The sequence below is a fragment of the Gymnodraco acuticeps genome, unplaced genomic scaffold (assembly GCF_902827175.1).
Source record: "Gymnodraco acuticeps unplaced genomic scaffold, fGymAcu1.1, whole genome shotgun sequence".
NCBI classification, from domain to species: domain Eukaryota; kingdom Metazoa; phylum Chordata; class Actinopteri; order Perciformes; family Bathydraconidae; genus Gymnodraco; species Gymnodraco acuticeps.
The window spans coordinates 2,447,462-2,466,243 of NW_022990135.1; the positions used below are offsets into that span (position 1 = coordinate 2,447,462).

At 44.7% G+C, this 18,782-nt stretch overlaps 1 protein-coding gene across 1 annotated transcript; it reads left to right on the plus strand.

The window, feature by feature from the left end:
- The first annotated feature begins 5,765 nt into the window (after positions 1 to 5,765).
- Positions 5,766 to 17,024, plus strand: mxra5a (matrix-remodelling associated 5a). Its single transcript, XM_034216844.1, has 8 exons — positions 5,766 to 5,963; positions 6,548 to 6,776; positions 6,941 to 7,070; positions 7,495 to 7,885; positions 8,042 to 12,010; positions 12,378 to 13,296; positions 13,397 to 13,723; positions 14,718 to 17,024. Exons 2-8 carry the CDS (start codon positions 6,586 to 6,588, stop codon positions 16,306 to 16,308), a joined length of 7,518 nt encoding a protein of 2,505 aa, XP_034072735.1. The 5' UTR covers positions 5,766 to 5,963; positions 6,548 to 6,585; the 3' UTR covers positions 16,309 to 17,024.
- Positions 17,025 to 18,782: the final 1,758 nt, after the last annotated feature.

Here is an 18,782-nt window from a genome sequence, read left to right on the forward strand (position 1 = left end):
GATATAAAATCCCCAAACAGGCGAAAACCTACCAGATTCACCCACTGTCTCTGCCACCTCCCTCCATGCCTCGCTCCTCCGGTTTGTATCCCGGTAGATCAACAGAGAATCATACAGCACCGGGTGATTCACTACCGCTATAATGAATTTTCCCTCCATTTTTTTGAATATGAGGAAATGACCTGCGTAGTCTCTCCCAGCATACACGCGGTTTGATTGGCTAGTGCTTGTACTGGCAGATTTGCATAAACTGGATTTCATTGGCTGACGCCTCCGTCGAGGCGTCAAAAGTTGAACATTGCTCAACTTTTGACGCCAGCTACGCCAGCAACGCTCCACGTCGCTTCCCAAAATGCAGTTCGGCTAAAAGTGACGTCACCCCATTCAAAGTGAATGGGCAGAAGCGTTGGAAGCTTCAACGCACGCCGCTGTGTGGACGGGCCGTAAGTCATTTTCAATGTGGGCCGCTGTGCCGACTTAATTCATTTGTAATTGTTACTTGGCTGTGGGTGCCCTTTCATGATAGGTGTTTATATAAATGGTGTTGTTTTGTGTGGTAGAGGGTCGCTGTCATTGATGCGTTTTGCACCCCGGGCCGCTGTTTTGATATTCCGCTGAATGCTGTGACGTAATAACTCTTCTTTTTTTTCGAGGGAAGGGGGGGGGGGGGTCAGAGGGCCTAGGTATAAAACTCACGGTTCGCCACTAAAAACAGACGTTATTCCTGCTCCCTCGGTGTGTGTGTGTGTGTGTGTGTGTGTGTGTGTGTGTGTGTGTGTGTGTGTGTGTGTGTGTGTGTGTGTGTGTGTGTGTGTGTGTGTGTGTGTGTGTGTGTGTGTGTGTGTGTGTGTGTGTGTGTGTGTGTGTGTGTGTGTGTGTGTGTGTGTGTGTGTGTGTGTGTGTGTGTGTGTGTGTGTGTGTGTGTGTGTGTGTGTGTGTGTGTGTGTGTGTGTGTGTGTGTGTGTGTGTGTGTGGTGTGTGTGTGTGTGTGTGTGTGTGTGTGTGTGTGTGTGTGTGTGTGTGTGTGTGTGTGTGTGGAGATCTGGCTCACTACATCACAGAGCATGGAAACTTCAGTGATTTAGGTCAAGATCAAGAGCATATTGAGTGCGAGAGGCGGTGCAGGAATGGGATTACAGTTCATCAGTGACACAAAGTGAGGGAGAAGTCCACCAAAAATATCTCTGGGTGCATCAGTTGGCAACTAAATTCACATCAGGAGTCGTATGGGGGTAAAAGCAGTGATTTTGGATGTCAATCAAAGCAGTTCAAAGCCTCTGATTGTAGATAAAATGTCCAATCTGGTCTGGCTGCTTGAACAGAGCTCCTCTCTTTCACCATTCTTGTCTGCCTCTACACTTGAGTGACATACTTCAGCCTCCCCCTGCTGTCATCTGCCATGGGTCAGGCTCTTACATGAGGTCATAACCGACCCAGTGTGGAGGACACGGGGGGAGAAAATCAGTCAAGGTCGTGTTGTAAAAGCTGACACATGTAAACGTTCCAAAATAGGTCCAGAGGTGACGAGGTCATGGAGGATTTTCCACCCGGCAATGAGGTACTTTTCCCTCTGCCTGTAATGACTCTCATATCTGTACCCATTTGCCAAGTTCTGCCTCTGTGCTCGAGGCTGGAATAACGTGGGCGTGTGAATAAATCTTGAGGGATTCGGCTTCACCGTGCGCTGCCTCTCTGGGTCTGGAGGGAAGAAGAATGAAGCGTTAATCCCTTTCCCTCCTGCCGCCTCGACAGCCTCCAACACGGCGGCCCGGGATGCGTCTGCAGATGTTGAGGATTTCACTTTCTGACTTTCCAGGCATTAGGCTTCCCTTGGTGTTCATGTAATGTCCAAACTGCATCCAAGCGCTCTCTGGCACAGACTCCGCAGGCTTTTCTCCAAGCAAATTGTCATTCAATGGCAGAAAGTCACCATGAGCACATACGAGAGCCATATGTCTGACTGGGAGAGATTTATAGGGTGTGTAAAGGCAGGAATACTCTTTTCACTTCTCCCTCTTTTATTGCCTTTTTCTCTCCGACAGGCACAGTCAGACATATTTATACACTCAAACTTTCTCGAACTCAGTTTATTTTCAGGTTTGTCACGGTAGCTGACAGCACACAGAGGCTCTCCTCATCCTCAGGCCTTCATATGCCCGTACACTGGACTAATAGGAAGTGTACCATCGACTGCAATCTGTACAACCTCATGTCCAACGCATGTTACTGTTAGCAACAATTCGATTTGCCTTCAATATGTACTCATCTGCTTTCATATGAGACAAGAAGATCAATATTATTCCTTAGTCAATGTGCATGGTACAGAGCTGCTGCTAGCCTAGCTTAGCATCGAGAGAATTTACAGTAACGTTACATCATAACTTGATACCATTATCAATGAGCTACGTTGCTGCTAACTTATACAGTGGTTGATTCTGATTCTGTAATAACTGAGACGGTGTATCTTAGGAAACAAGTAAACAAACTAAATAGTAAATAATTACCACTTAAATTAGGGAAGTGATTCGTTATTTCCACCTTTAGTTTGTCTTTGCCTTCCCAACTGGTACAAATCACTGCTAGTTAAGGCACAGAAAACTCTCGGTTAGGTTCAAGGAAACAACGTTAAAATGACCACCTTTCATTGTCATGGTTACAATACAAGTGACATCGGAAAGGTTATGGAAAGTCAACACCGGAGGGGTTATTGTGATAACGTAATCTGACTCCTAATTCAGTAATGTATTGTATTTGAGTCTATTCTCTTAGTTTATCAAATAAAATACTTTACTATTCCCTTAAAACGTCATATGATTGCTGAATTAATGGAGTAAGTATTTTAAGAAATGGGGTTTGTAAATAGAAAATCACCGTATATTGTCCACCAATGCATATATGACTGTTTGGAGGTAATCTGGAATGTATTATGATTGGACTAACACCAATTGAAGATTTGTACAGGTCCTACACAGCAGTAACACCAAATTCCTGATTTCATAACTCACAGGTGAGTTTTAAAACATAAGCAGCAAGCGTGGAAGAGGATTTGGAATTTAGGCCACTGTCGGGTGCTGTAACAGAATAAGGGAGTGTTATTTTTCAACTTGGTGAAAAGACTTGTTTATTCTAATGGGGGATAATTCATCTTGAATTCAACATAAATACAGAGTAATTACTGGAGAATAATAAAGCATGATAAGAGAGACCACATTACAGCCACCACTTCCTCTGTTGATAGAATTTTCCAACTGCAGCGTTTTTCTCTCAGTTTTTATAGATGGGGCCTGAAGCTGTATGCACTTTTAGCCATCGAAGCAAATGCCTGCGGTCCATGAACGTCTCATCACAGGCCGAGCATCATGGAAGGAATCCCTTGTTGTAAAGATGAAACATGGACCATGGCAAATTGTTTTTTATCAGGAAAAACCTCCACTGACATCATGTATGACTTCCAGTTGAATAGATCCGTTCACTGCACAATAACATTTATGATTATGGCAGAACAAATATCTTTATATTTGATGACTGCACAGCTGTATACCCATGCATCTCTGTGATTGACAGCTTTTCAAGGGGGGGGGGGGGGGCATTTGCATGGTAATCATCATGACTTTCTTCTATAATTACACGTCCATTTGCTGCTCTCTCGCTCTCTCTAATTGCTGTAACACAATTACTCATAAAAGCTTTTCTGACAGATGTGCTTTTTAGATCCTGCTCCATTGATAAGCTATTAACATAAATGTTGTAAATTATATTAAAATAAGAATATGATTTACATAAACCACTAGCTCTTTGATTAAATTACTTCATTTTAATTTATATTTATTTTATTTATTTAATGCTGTTTTGGTTATTTATGTCTGATCATGTTTTTATTGAAACTGCAATCTACTATTTTTCCTTGGAGCACAATTTTCTTTTAGCTGCTAGTTGTAAAGGGTTAAAAGTCATATTTAATCCTGAAAGCATACATATTGAAAATAAATCATGAAGTCACTATCATGCCTTTGGGTTAAATGGAAAGCATGAGCTATGGGCATGACCCTAGCTGATACCCCGGCCACACGAGGACGAAAACGGCTAAACGCATAGGATTAACGCAAACGCAAACAAGCTTCCGTCCACACGCAATAGTTATCCGGATAGTGTCTGCCCACACGAGACCGCTCCGTTTAGCTCCAACCGCTGGAGAAGCTGCAGTACATATGCAGGAGCCTGTACGTGGCGCTTTAACTTCCTCCACAAAAGCAGCGAAGAAGCATGGTTGTCATGGTTGCCCTTCTGTTTATTCTCCGCGGTGGGGGCCGAGGGAACCGGGCAGAGTTTTTCGCCAGTCAACGTGTATTAAAGTGTAAATCTTCCGACAAAATTATAAAAGTGCCGGTCAAAGGTCTTCTTTGTTATTTATTGAGCTTTAAAACAAATTAATAATTACTCTATATAATATAATAATATAAATACACGGAGCCTCTCTTTTTCCACCCTCTCTTTGGACAGCGCCATTGTCTGTTTCATGCAGCAGCTGATCCAGTAATGAGTGACACGGCCGACAGTAAAAATAAACATATTTATAACTAGTTTAGGTAGTTTGAGAGGTGTCTCCGTCCTGTCAGATTAGACTTCACTCGCGTTTATGTCCATATCGAGAGAAAGATAAATAATCTGAATTCAGTTACTTTGACGCGGGGGTGAGCAGCAGAGGTGGGGAGAGGCGGGGCTATTGCGCAATCATTATCAGAAAATGATCGCTGAAGCTGCAGTACATATCCACAAAAGCAGCGAGTAAGATCCCCCCCGGATGTGTAAGTCTGCTGTAGATGTTGCACAAAGAACTGTAGCATGGTCAGTAGCGTCCGGAGCACGATAGCAACTCTGCGATCCGCCATTGTTGTTGTTGTTGGTGGCGAAACACATCAGCAATGGCGCGGGGTACGCGGAGGTGAGCAGCAGAGGTGGGGAGAGGCGGGGCTATTGCGCAATCATTATCAGAAAATGATCGTATAGGGCGCACACACGGAGCTGTTTGACCCCCCAGAGCGTTGCGTATGCCGTTCTATCCACCTTGGGACCCTTTATCGTTTCCTCAGTCGTTTAGTGCCGTATGCGGTCGTCCTCGTGTGGCCGAATGGTCTATATGACACTAAACAGTAACGCAAACGGCCGTTTTCGTCCTCGTGTGGCCGGGGCATCATGCCCCGTGTGTGTTGGTGTGTTGGTGTGTGAGCCTGCCCTCCAGCCCACCTGCTGGCTATCAGCTTCTTGATGTGAGGCCCATTGTTGTCCTGTGTGTTTGTCTGTGCACGCTTTTTCCAATGGGTGTGTGTCTAGACTGCATGCTGTGCGTGAGTCAGTGTTAATGAAAGGGATTTGATACCTTTTACCCCCCAGCCTCCCCCTCTCCACAGGCAGCAGTTTAATGTTGACCGCACAGTTTATGGGCGAATGTTGGCACAGTGCTACAAACACTCTGATATATTTGTCTGTTTACCTTTAAATAAAGATCATTTATTTGGGGGAATAAATGCATGTGGTTTGTGTGCATGTAAATTCATCTGCAAAGGCTAACATCCCTGTGTTCCCTTTTACTCCCTACAATCCCAGCAACACTAGCCAAGCGTTCTTCACAGTGTGTTTGTATTTATTACAGTATCATATTCTTCATGGAGACCATCCATAGACTCTCTCCATCCTCTCGAGGAACTCCTGGCTCCTCCTGTTGCGCCTCCTCAGCACGCGCGCCGGAGCAGCCTTCACTCTGTCCTCACTGAGGTCCGCAGAGCACGAGGGGCTTTGAGGAGTGACACAAACTTTTCCTTAAGCTTTATATCCAAATCTGTTTTCGGTTTCTGCTCTGCACGGCATATTCATTTTGCAACACCAACTTGTTGTAGTGCGCTTTCGGGACTGTAGCCAAATGGAATACCAGGAGTTCCCTCAAGAGAGGATATCACGATTTTAAGGTAAGAGCATTTATATCTTTTTGCCGTGATCTGAGCTGAAGTTTTTTAATATTTAGTGAGCACTTGGCTCAACACACGCTGCAGCGCAGTGCGTTTACCGCAGTTCACCGCATGCGGGGACAGAGAGTTACCCACAAAACAAGAGCCAAACTCGGATAAGCGTTCAAGCCCTCTGAGGGATTTCTTCTGACATCTATAATGTTAAAAAATTCAAATTTAAAAGTTTTATCCAATCAAGACGTTTTGCTTTATATTTATTGCCTTTCTTTCCTGGAAAAAGTGTTATTTAAACACGATCTCTAATTAAATTAAAAATATACGTTATTCCATTATTCTATTTACATTCTTTATTGCCTTTATTTCCTAAAAAAGTGTTAAAAACAGCTGAGACATTTTTGAGAGCAACATTGGTTTGTAGATGTAATCTGGTACACTGCATCTTAAATAAATAAATAATGTATTCAAGTTATTGTCTTATATATTCTGAATTGCCCCTCTTTCCATGGTTATTGTCATTATTAATATACAAATAATAATAGTATAAATACTAACTGCATGTGTCATGTTTACCACTGTTATTGTAGTTATCACACAGGCAGCTGCAGTGACTACTCCTCTCTACATGAAGATGGACCCCCCCGCCCTGTGCCTCGTCCACACTGTGCTGCTGATGGTGATGTGGCCCCCTGCAGCCTCAGTGCCCTGCCCCAGGCCCTGCTCCTGCCCCCAGCCCGCTGAGCTCCACTGCACCTTCCGCTCCCTCCTCAGCATCCCAGCAGCTGTGTCCAAACACGTGGAGCGAGTGAACCTGGGGTCAGTGAAGTTTGCATTTTCAGCCTGTCTGTTATTCTGCTATACCATCAGTGACTGGATTACACTCTTAATGCAAGGGGATTTCGTTTTATGGCATGCCAATTCAGGATCATTGTGTCTCATGAATGTATATAACACCGCCCACTCTGGTTCTGTTGTTTCAGGTTCAACAGCATTAATAAGATTACAGACAAATCGCTGGCTGGTCTGAGGAAGCTGGAGCTCCTGATGGTCCATGGGAACGACATCCACAGTCTGCCCAATGGAGTGTTCAGGGATCTCGCTTCTCTACAGGTACACTGGATGAACACAGGAATGTTGGTAGTAGTAATACTTTAGTAAGACACTGAATCCCAATGAGTCTGGTATGCTCTGTTGATTTTTTCCAAATTATTGTATTTTACAGCTCTGGTGGGCAATAATATCATAGCTTAAGCCACTTTTGGAGTCACCAAATGGCCTTTTTAGGTGTCAACCTGGATAAAAACCTCAGAATAAATACGTACAGGAAAATGCGATACTTAAGTGCTATCATCACCACATTTGAAAAAGGGTGTTTCCATCCTTTTGACTATGGTTCTATTGGGTTTCTAGTATGGCTATGCAAATAATCAAAAATATCTTTCTATATAAATTATTTCCAGGCCCTGTCAGGGTTAAAAAGGGCTCACGATGTCATCATTACTAATCCTGACTATACTTCTCCTTGTTGGTTTAGATGTTGAAGATGAGCTACAACAAGCTGAAGGATATCAATAGACACACCCTTCATGGTCTGTGGGCTTTAGCCAGATTACACCTGGACCACAACCACCTGGAGTTCATCCACCCGGACGCCTTCCAGGGCCTCACCTCTCTGCGGATGCTGCAGCTGGAAGGCAACAGGATTCAGCAGCTTCACCCAGCAACTTTCTCCACCTTCACTCTGATGGGCCATTTCCACGTCTCCACTCTAAGGCACCTCTATCTGTCTGACAACGGGCTGACCTCGCTGCCCTCCAGGCTGGTAGCAACCATGCCTCAGCTGGAGAACCTGCAACTCCATGGGAACCCATGGAGATGCGACTGCAACATGAGATGGCTCCATGGCTGGGATAAAACCTCACCAGGTTAGACGCAGAATTCCTGCACTACAATTGGTTTTGAAATGCCTTTTATTCTTGCGTTTAAAGTCGTGTGAACTGATTGAGAAGATTTTAGAATATTCAAAAATAATTCAAGTCTACTTTAAGGTCTTATTTGACAGCTTGTTTTTTTGTCCCCAGGTGTCTTGAAGTGTAAAAAGGACAAGGCCCTTCCTGGTGGCCAACTGTGTCCCATGTGCTCTTCTCCCAGGCACCTCGAGAAGAAAGAAATTCAGGCTATGGAGAACCTGGTCTGCAGCAGCCCTGTCATCAGCTCTCCTCATAGGACTTCTACAACCGATGACGTGGAAAGTGAGGTCATGACCACGGAGGATTTCAGGGAACCATTTGGAAACATCTCCCTGGGCCTTTCAGATGAACATGGGAATGGAGTGGACCTGGAGTGCGGGATTAGTGAGCCAGGAGAACTTTCCAAGATCAGCTGGGAGCAGGTCAACCAGGTCCAGCTGGCATCCAACATCTCTTTGTCTGTTGATCTTGAATGTCCGGTGGATAGAGAAAAGTATGAGCAACTGTGGAGGCTCATTGCGTACTACAGCAATGTGCCAGCCCACTTACAAAGGGGGGTTCTGCTCAAAAAAGACCCTCATCCAACCTATGTGTACATGCAGGACTCTGAGAAGGATGCCCTGTACTTCACAGGTGTTAAAGTTAACATGATGGCCCAGCCGGCGTGGCTGATGCAGACATCTGCAAACCTTCAGCTGAACAGACTGCAATCGTCAGCCAAAACGGTAAAACTGATCCTGAGCACGGACTTTTCAGAGACAGTGCCGGCCGAGATGGTGAGGAGACAGAGGAGAACATGGGTCATGATTGAGTCAACAAACACAACCCGAGAAGTGTTGAGTGCTATCCTGGGAAGTCCAAGTGAAATGCAATGTAACGTGCACAGTTCTGGCCAGCAGGTCCTCCACTGGATGCTGCCAGACGGCTCTAAGGTGGAGGCCCCGTACAGCAGCCCAGACAACAGGTTGACTGTGTCCACTGACGGGAGGCTGGTGATTAAACCTGTCAGCCACACAGATGCTGGAATGTATTACTGCATTGCTAAGGTTCATGGAGACCTTGCTGCCATGCCATTCCATCTGACAGTGCAGGAATCCTCAAGCCCTCCACCGGGGGAGGACGCCTCAATTTCACCCATCGAGGGATTTGCAGGCAACCCAATTTCCCTGCCTTGCACGGCATCTGGATCCCCTGATGCTGAAGTTAAATGGATTCTACCAAACAACAACATAGTTAGTTTCCAAGCCAACTCCTCTAGGGCTGTGGTGTATTCTAACGGCACTCTACATATCCCACAGACTCAGTTATTGGACAGTGGTTATTATAAATGTGTAGCTATTAATCAACATGGCGTGGACACACTGACTACAAAACTCACTCTGGTCAGGCGCAAAGGGCTGATAAGGCCTTTGAGGAAGTTTCCAGCAAGACCTCAGTCAGCGTCGGGGCTGAACACTCAGATTAAAGTCCCCACAGAGGAAGCAGAGGAGGCATCAGGGGACATTGAGGTCACTCAGGTGGGGGCTCCAATGACCCCTTTGAGAAGGAGAATTCCTGAAGGTATGTCCCCTGGCAGGAGGGGTGTCCACCCGTCAAGGAATGTGTGGAGGAGGCCGTCTGTGCTTCGAAAACCAACAGGATCACGTGTTGAAGACAGGAAGAATATAGTTGATGGCAGGCGGAAGGTTAATATTTCAAAGAGTAAAATAGACCCAGAGAAATGGGCGGATATTTTGTCTAAGATTAGGGATAGAAAAGGTCAGAATACTGTGACACCACTTCCAGTTCAGCTTACAACAGAGAGGAAACCGACCGAGCAGACAACCCAAACACGAGATGTTACTGAGGGCTCATCAGACGCCATATTTGTGCAGGAACAGGAGGGCCAGGATTACTTCACTACAACACACATTCCAACACAACATACACAAATAAAAACGGATAAACAGAATACACAAGGTCAAAGCACGCATGTGACTTCTAATACCTACACCACGCATAATGCGCATAAGACAGCAAATAGTCACAGCATACAATTAACAGCAAAGCCACACACAACGCTCACACACAATGTACAGCACACAATCCAAGATATGAGCTTCACAACTTCAAACGGAGTATTTTTCCTCCCACAGCAGACCACATCTGTTCCCCCACACGCTGTCACTTTCTGGCAGGCTAACACAAACACTGCGAGTAGCAGCCGCACAGAGAACCTTAGCACAAATACAGATGTTAACAGAGTCAAAACAGCTGATGGATCCAAGGCATCAGAGAGGAGAGGGAATATGGTTAGACCAAATGTTGTTTCCAGCTCTGATAATGACAGAGAACTCTCTTCAAGGGGAAGGCAAATGATCCCTTCGGTCAACCCAAATGAGTCAGAAACAACCCGAGAGGAATATGGAAAATATTTAAATGCAACTGCAGCAACATCACAGTTGCATACTCAGCCAAAGGATACAATATTTGCATCTGAAGCAACGCTCACAACAGTATCTCCAGCAACTCTTCTCCTCACAACAGGAAGGCGGGGGTCTGAAGGACAATCTCCTCCACGTCTCCGACAACCATCCTCCAGGAGAAGGAATGGGGGTCGTCGGAGAAATCCAAACAAAAGGAAACAAAAGCTGAACAAACCCACCAAGTTTATTACCAGTACACCTGCAACAGCTCTCCTAGCAACAGTAACGGCCACTGCGTCCACACAGCTAAAAATAGAACCATTAGAAGTTACAACAGCCAGTTTCAATACCACTGTTCCATTCAGCACTAGCCAAGCAGCGTCATCAGGCAGACTGAGTCACGAAGGAGGCAAAGTCTCAGGGCATGACGCTGAGGTAGCCACTAAACTCTCTTCAACGCCAGCTTCTCCCCCCGTGACAAAAGACAGCAATTTACCCATGGCCAAACCACCACTCGAAAGCACTTCAACGGCACCATCCTTTCCAACAGTCTCTCCAGGAGTGGGTCACGGAAAGACAAGTTCTCAAACAGCCTTGAGAATCTCAGAGAGTGTGTCTCCTTCAGAGAGCCTGGATATGCTCACATCCCTCACTCAGCAGAGGTTTACACTTAGCCCTGTTCCACCTGTTAAACCCTCAGAGGAGACACAAAGGGTCAGTGTTACGGCAGACCTCGGACTTATGCCAAGCTCTGAGCTTTTTCCCACAGTGACGCAAACATATGTCGAGCAGGATAAATCAGACTATCAAAACACACCCACGGAAAAAGGTGAAAATGCGCTTTTGGAAGAGAGTCACACGCATGTTTCACTGCCACCATCCCCATCAGCCTCAACTGCTTTGTTGATCGAACACAAAATTGAGACAACCTCTGGATACACTCAAACTGGCTTAATGACAAGACTGTTTAGGCTTTTTCAGGGTACAAAAGAAAAGGTTACTATAAATATATCTACAGTAACTGAAATATCCAATCATAGTGAAAGTAAAACCACAATCAGTGAGCCAGTGGTAGATCAAGATCTTAAAGAAAACATAGGAGATCATTTTCCTTTACCAAGTACTGTCATACCAAAACCTCCCTCTACTACTTCCTCAAGGCCTGATGCTGGGTTCATGCTTGTCACACTACCAAACATGTCTACCACAGGAGGAATGGATCCTGCTTTGAGGGCCACCATTCAGGAGGCTCCCAGGATAAACCACATTCCAGACAACCAAAGTCAAGACCAACAAGTCACCACTTCAGAGCCCAGGAGAATATCTGAATTCCATCCTGCAACCCAGCCATCTTACTACAAACCGGCTCCATTTGTTAGTGAAAATCCAACTTCCCAGGCCATAACAATGAGCAGTAAAATCAGCCCGAGTGCCACCCCCACCCCAACTGTTGCGATCCAAACTCTTCCATTCACAGAGGGACTTCTAACAAGCCGCCCGGATGTGTCCAGGAATCACCAGCTACCTGGACAAGGATCTACTCTAAGAGGGAAGCCAAAGATAACGAAGAGCGATTTCCAAACTTTCACCGTGGAAGCTGAAACAGATGCTCAGCTCCCCTGTGGGGCTGAGGGTGAGCCGATGCCCTTCCTGTCGTGGACTAAGGTTGCCAGTGGTATGTATGACTCATTATAACACAGTGTGTTATGTACTTCAGTTCAGGCTTGTCACATAAAAAGGATATAGTTATTATATCAGTGTACATTTTCTTGGATGCTAGTAGGGTTAGGGTTACACTCCAGGAGATGTTTTTAAGTTAGTGAAAAGCACTGAGTAAAATAAATCATTAATATAACGCTATTTTAAATATTCATTAAGATACCAAGTCAAATGTATTGAAAGTGCACACAAATAATATATTGTACCATGTTTGTTATTGAACAATCCCCCCTAACCTCCTCCACTTCCTTCTGCTGACCTTTTAAATGTTATACTCTGTGGGAAAAAATCGAATCTAAATCTCTCTCTTCTCATCCATGCAGGGGCGAGTATTGCTAAGAACACCAGGGTCCACAGATTTGAGGTCCATCCAAATGGTACATTAACCATCAGGAACACACAACCCATGGATGGAGGCCAGTACCTCTGCACAGTCCAGAACCAGTACGGCACAGACCAGATGCTGCTCAACATGGTGGTTCTTTCTCGGCACCCGCGGGTCCTGCAGCCCCGGCACAGAGACATCACTGTGCGGCTGGGTGGGGACGTCAATGTGGAGTGTAATGTAGAGGGGCACCCTACGCCTCGAGTCACATGGGTGCTTCCTAACCATGTCCACGTGGCTGCTGCCCCATTCGGTGTTTCCCCTCAGCAGCATGTGGCCGTCTTCAGTAACGGAACCCTAAGGATTAGCCAAGCCACTCTCACAGACAGAGGGATTTATAAGTGCATTGGCAGCAGTGCAGCTGGAGCTGACACAGTCTCAGTCCGCCTCTCTGTCTCAGCGTTGCCACCTGTGATTCAGCAGAAACAACACGAGAACACCACGCTCACAGAGGGCAGCACTGCCTACATCCACTGCACGGCCACAGGTGCCCCTCAGCCTGTTATTCGCTGGACCACACCTGATGGCGTAAAGCTCACTGCTTCCCAGTTTGTCACTGCACGCAACCTCCTTGTCTTCCCAAATGGAACCCTGTACATGCGGGGCTTGGGCCCAGGAAACGCTGGGAGATATGAGTGCTCAGCCAGTAACGGTGTGGCATCCAGCACAAGAACAGTAACTCTGAGCATAAAGAGAAATCTGTCCTCTGCAAAGGCCAGCATCACCCTGTCATCACCCCAGAGAACAGATGTGGTCTATGGAGGGAGTCTGCTGCTCAATTGTGTGGCAAAAGGAGAGCCAGAGCCCCGGATCATCTGGAGGACCCCTTCTAATAAGCTGGTGGATGCTCAGTACAGGTAACAAATGCACACGCTTATTAATGAACATCAATCAAATGTTTCAAAACTGCATACATTTAACATCCTCTGGATACTATTGTTTCTATTATGTTTGCAGTTTTGACCCCAGGATCAAGGTGTTCCCAAATGGCACGTTGACCATCCACTCTGTGACCGACAAGGACAGCGGGGACTACCTGTGTGTGGCGCGTAACAAGATGGGTGATGACTACGTTCTGCTGCGGGTCGACGTGCTCACCAAGCCGGCCAAGATCGAGCAGAAGCAGCACAGGTCCAGCCAGGAGGTGGTGTACGGTGGGGACCTGAAGGTGGACTGTGTGGCCTCGGGTCTCCCCAACCCCGAGATCAGCTGGGCTCTGCCAGACGGCACCATGGTCAACCCGGTCAAACAGAGAGATAGTGTCAACAGGGGACGCACTCGCAGGTAGGAGGAGTTTAATCTATTGACTAAATAGTTTTAGTTTTGGGACATTGGAAGAAGGATGTAAAAGAAGTTTTGAATTAGTTGTAAATATGGTAGTTTTCTCTTCATACAGTCCAACTAAAATGTTTTCTAAAATGTCATTTTTATTTATAAAGGCCAATATAATATATCAGAAATTTGCTGCAAGGTGCTATACAATTTATACAGCAAACAACACCTACTGTTCCTTGCCCCTAGCTTTATATAACAATGAAAAGAAACCTGAGGAAAAGCCAAAAGGGGTCTGTCGCCTACATGTTGTGTGTGGAATAACCAGAATTACAGTATAACCTATAATAACGAAAAATATACATTGAATGCAAACATGAAGAAAAAGGATCCAGGAGGATGTTCTTCAAGGTGTTGCTAAACAGTAAATGATTTATTCTTGAACTGACCAATCACCATTGGCTAGTGCTGTTCCCAAAAGTCTTTTGATGTGTTCATTTGACTTATTGGAAACTATTTCCTGACTGTGCTTCTGTGACAGCTTAACACCTTAAGATTGATGACTCTTCAGACGTCCACAGAAAATTACTTCAAGAACCAATTTTGGCATGTGCTGCTAGAATACAAAAACTCCTTTGTATTTCCACATTATTTATTGTTTCCTTCAATGACGCATGGAACACACTGTAAATACTTCATGTCAATCTTTTCCGGTTGAGCAACCCATATTTCTTTCTGACACGTATAACTGAACACAGAAGAAATGGCTTTGGAGGAAAATACAGAACCTACCCTATGGTATTCGAAGGAATTCACAACCACCTTTCATTTATATGGATTCTTAGGAAAAGGAAAACAACGTAAAAGGAGCCCCTTTTTTTTACGATTTGTGTAATAATTGCATGTAATAATAATATTGATCACAATCCCAAAAATGGACTGTCAGTCTTCAATGACATTCATCAAATTGTAACAATCCCTCCCCCCTTTCCTCTCTGGAATGTAGGTATGTGGTGTTTGACAATGGTACGCTGTTCTTCAACCATGTGGGCATGCCAGAAGAAGGCGATTATACCTGCTACGCCGAGAACCAACTTGGCAAAGACGAGATGAAAGTCAGAGTCAAGGTAAAGGTGGCAAGTTCTCCGCCACAAATCCAAGACAAAGACCAAAAGATCGTCAAGGTTTTCTACGGTGAGACCGTGACGCTGAGATGTCACACGGAAGGGGAACCAAAGCCAGTCATCACATGGATATCCCCTACACATAGAGTCATCTCCCCTGCAATAGACAAATATCAGGTCCTGGATGACGGGACATTAGTGGTTCAAAGAGTCCAGCGTTTTGATGGAGGTAACTACACCTGCATGTCCAGAAACAACGCAGGACAAGACAATAAAGTCGTCAGGCTGGACGTTCTAGTGACATCACCAACGATTAATGGCTTAAGAGGAACTGCAAATGACGTCAAGGTGACTGCAGTCCCGAATCAGCAGAAACTGTTGGACTGTGTGGCAAAGGGGACCCCAACCCCTCGTGTCATGTGGGTTCTACCGGGTAATGTGATCCTTCCTGCTCCATACTACAGCAACAGAATGACAGTTCACCAAAATGGTACCTTGCAAATCCGGTCCGCCAAGAGAACAGACTCTGGGCAGCTGGTTTGTATCGCCCGTAATGAAGGAGGGGAGGTCAGGCTCGTGGTCAACTTGGATGTAAAGGAAGTCATCGAGAGGCCACAATCTAGAGGGTCCAAAACAGATGGCCTGTCGCTGACTGTTGGCAATGCCATGACTTTGAATTGCACCTTTGAGGACTTAAGACTATCTCACACCACATGGATCTTACCGAACGGCACACCTTTATCTATGGGTGCTCGAGTCAACAAGTTTTTCCACCAACCTGACGGCTCTTTAATCATCAGTAACCCATCTGTTTCTGAAACGGGCATGTACCGCTGTATGGGGCGTAATTCTCGAGGGCTTGTGGAGCGTACAATAACATTGTCCCCGGGGAGAAAGCCAGAGATCATTAACAGATACAACTCTCCTGTCAGCGTTGTGAATGGGGAACAACTTCTGCTTCATTGTTTAACCAGTGGCGAACCACTCAGACTTTCTTGGACACTGCCCAGTGCAGTTGTCCTCAACAGGCCGCAAAGAGCCGGACGATATGCAGTGCTGCCAAACGGGACACTTTCCATCCAACAAGTATCAGTCTATGATCGGGGCTCCTACGTTTGCCGAGCTGCGAATGAGTACGGCAGCAATCAGCTTTCTGTATCAGTGATCATAATCGCATACCCTCCTCGAATTACTAACGGACCGCCCTCTGTGACTTACGCTAAACAGGGAGTTGCTGTCCAGTTGAACTGCGTAGCAACTGGGATACCTAGAGTGGAGGTTGCATGGGAAACCCCTGATAAAACACGCTTGGCCGTCAGTGCACAGCCACGCCTTTTTGGAAACAAGTACCTCCATCCCCAAGGTTCCCTCATCATCCAGAACCCCACACAGAGAGATGCTGGCGTCTATCGATGCACAGCTAGAAATGCCATTGGCGTAGACTCTAAAGCTACGGTTCTCAATGTGTTCTGATGAACTTCACCAATCATTGTAATCCATTCTCATACTGTATGCCCAATCAACTGCCTTGTTAAAAGCAGCCTATGTTTTTAACGATCAAAATGTTAGTAAACTGCTGTTGCAAAGATGAAATAATGAATTACTCAAAACCTGCAGAGGTGCTTTGAGTGTGTGCTGTGTCAAAGCCAGAAGTTGATGGTACATAGGACTAATATCCCACATCTGGTTTACCGGTTACTAAATGGGAATCATAGGGTCATTGACCAAAAGAATAACTATTATAGGGATAGTGTAATTTTTTACTTCAGGTCGTTTTTTATATAAACTGCTAACAGTGTGGTGCAGTTGCTTTGGACAATGACATATTATGTCGTGCGAATTGCATAACTTTTCATTTTCTAACAAGGAAATATTGTTTAACTTAATTACATATATGTATAATGATGATGCTATAAAGATTTGTTAAGATTTTTATTTTTTACTCCAGTTGGTATCCTGTGCCTTGCATAAACGGTAATCTTCTATTTGTTTCCATACCTGAAATATATTTCAATAAGTGATATTGAAGTGTCCTGCTCTGAGCAGTGTGCACCATCTTTGAATCTGCTTCTGAAAAATGCTGATTCAGGTTCTATGTCCTTATTTATATTTGATTTGTCTTTGACGGACTGTGATGCAAAGCCACCTTCCCATATTTTAATAAAACATCTCCACCTGAATCTACTAAACTCGTTGTCAGAAGCAAACACTTTTGTATTGCTGATACAGGGGAAGGAAGATTTTGGAAAAATGAAGACTCACCATAACGAAGAATAATGCTTTTAAATGACTTAAATGTCACAAACTTTAGGAAATATACTGACATTTTTGACTGTATACACTTAAATTGAATGTTGTTTTTTGTACAGCTGGGCTTAGAAAGCAGAAGACAGAAGGAAATCTGTGAAAATACTCAATTTAGCTTTTTGGCTGAAGGAAGTAGGTCACCATTATTCTTGAGAATTTGAAACTTGCGATCATCGCTCTGGGACTCCAGCCACCGTCTCGTCTTCCAGAAAGAAAAAACCTCTGGAGCCATGAGGAAATCCCTCATTAGTTCAGCAGAAAGAGTCACACTGAGAAACTGCATTTACTCTTGTTGGAGCAGTTAGATTATCTTTTAAATATTAGTATTTTAGCTCTTTCTGCATTCCCCTACAACTTATGTTCCGGAGATAAGCAAAAGTACCAGGAAGAAAGCCCTGATAAATTCTGAGGAAGGAACATAATAAAAGGACTTTTCTTTAGTTTTTTCCTTGCTGATGAGATCCACATTTTCCACTGTGAGAAGTGATTAGTCTGCAGTGATGCATGTGTTCCCCTGTGGCCGAAGGAGCCTGACAGCGTATCCAGATGGCTCGCAGCGCTCTCCTCTCTTTGTGTTATGAAGCTGTCTGTCTGTGACCCAGAACCTGCTTCATTCACTTTGGAAACGCTCACATGCAGCACCCACCTGTTTTCTTTTACGTGTGTCTGGAGAATACTCTAATTACTGAAAGAGACAGTCATCAGCGTAAAGTCATGCCACGCGCCCGGATGTGTACGCTGTTTATAAGCACCGTTACTTTCCTGTATGTATCCGCTCTGACTTAGGGACTTAGTATTCAAGGGATTCAGGCTAGGGGTGGAAGAACCAGGGTCGGCTCTAGAACAAATCGAATGGGGGGGCAATCATTTACCAAGGGGGGGCACACACTGCCGTCAACAACCAACACACAAACACCAACGCAACTTCAATTTAAAAAAACATGCTGTAAAGTCTATTGTCTTTCACACACATTGCAGGGTGTAGTGCTATTGTATAGTGCACCTATGACTTGTGCAGACATGCACGGTTGTGGAACGACCACCAAAACAGAAACATATAAGGACAGAGGGTGTCGTTTTCTCATACTGATATTCTGCACAAACTGTGCTGTTGTATTTGTTGTAAAGTGTCTTTACTGTAGGTTATTTTTTATTATATGTACAGCACTTTAGCTCGACCAAAAATCGTTGAAAAATTTGCTATATAAATAAAACTTGATTTGATTTGATATGGACATAGGCCACCATATAAAAGTGTGCAAATGTATTTAGTATCCTATCCATGTGAACATGTTTTAGGTGGGGGTGGACCTAACCTCCTCTAGGAGGGTCTGGGGGGATGCTCCCCCGGGAAGATTATTTTTAAAATATTGAAGTTAAAAGCATCAATCTGGTGCACTTTGAGAGCAAAATGAAGAGATCTATGGATAGCCGACATCTCTCAGCATCCATATGAAACAGAACTGTACACAGATTTACTTTTTCTTTATGGATATTTTACTAATCATTCCCCTTTTAAACTGTATTCTTGTGTTACTGTCCTATAGTATTTCATACCCGTTTTTCATTTATTCTCTTTAACAACTATAATGATCATATAAAGGTATTCCTCGAAAATACTTACATAAATGGTGACCAAA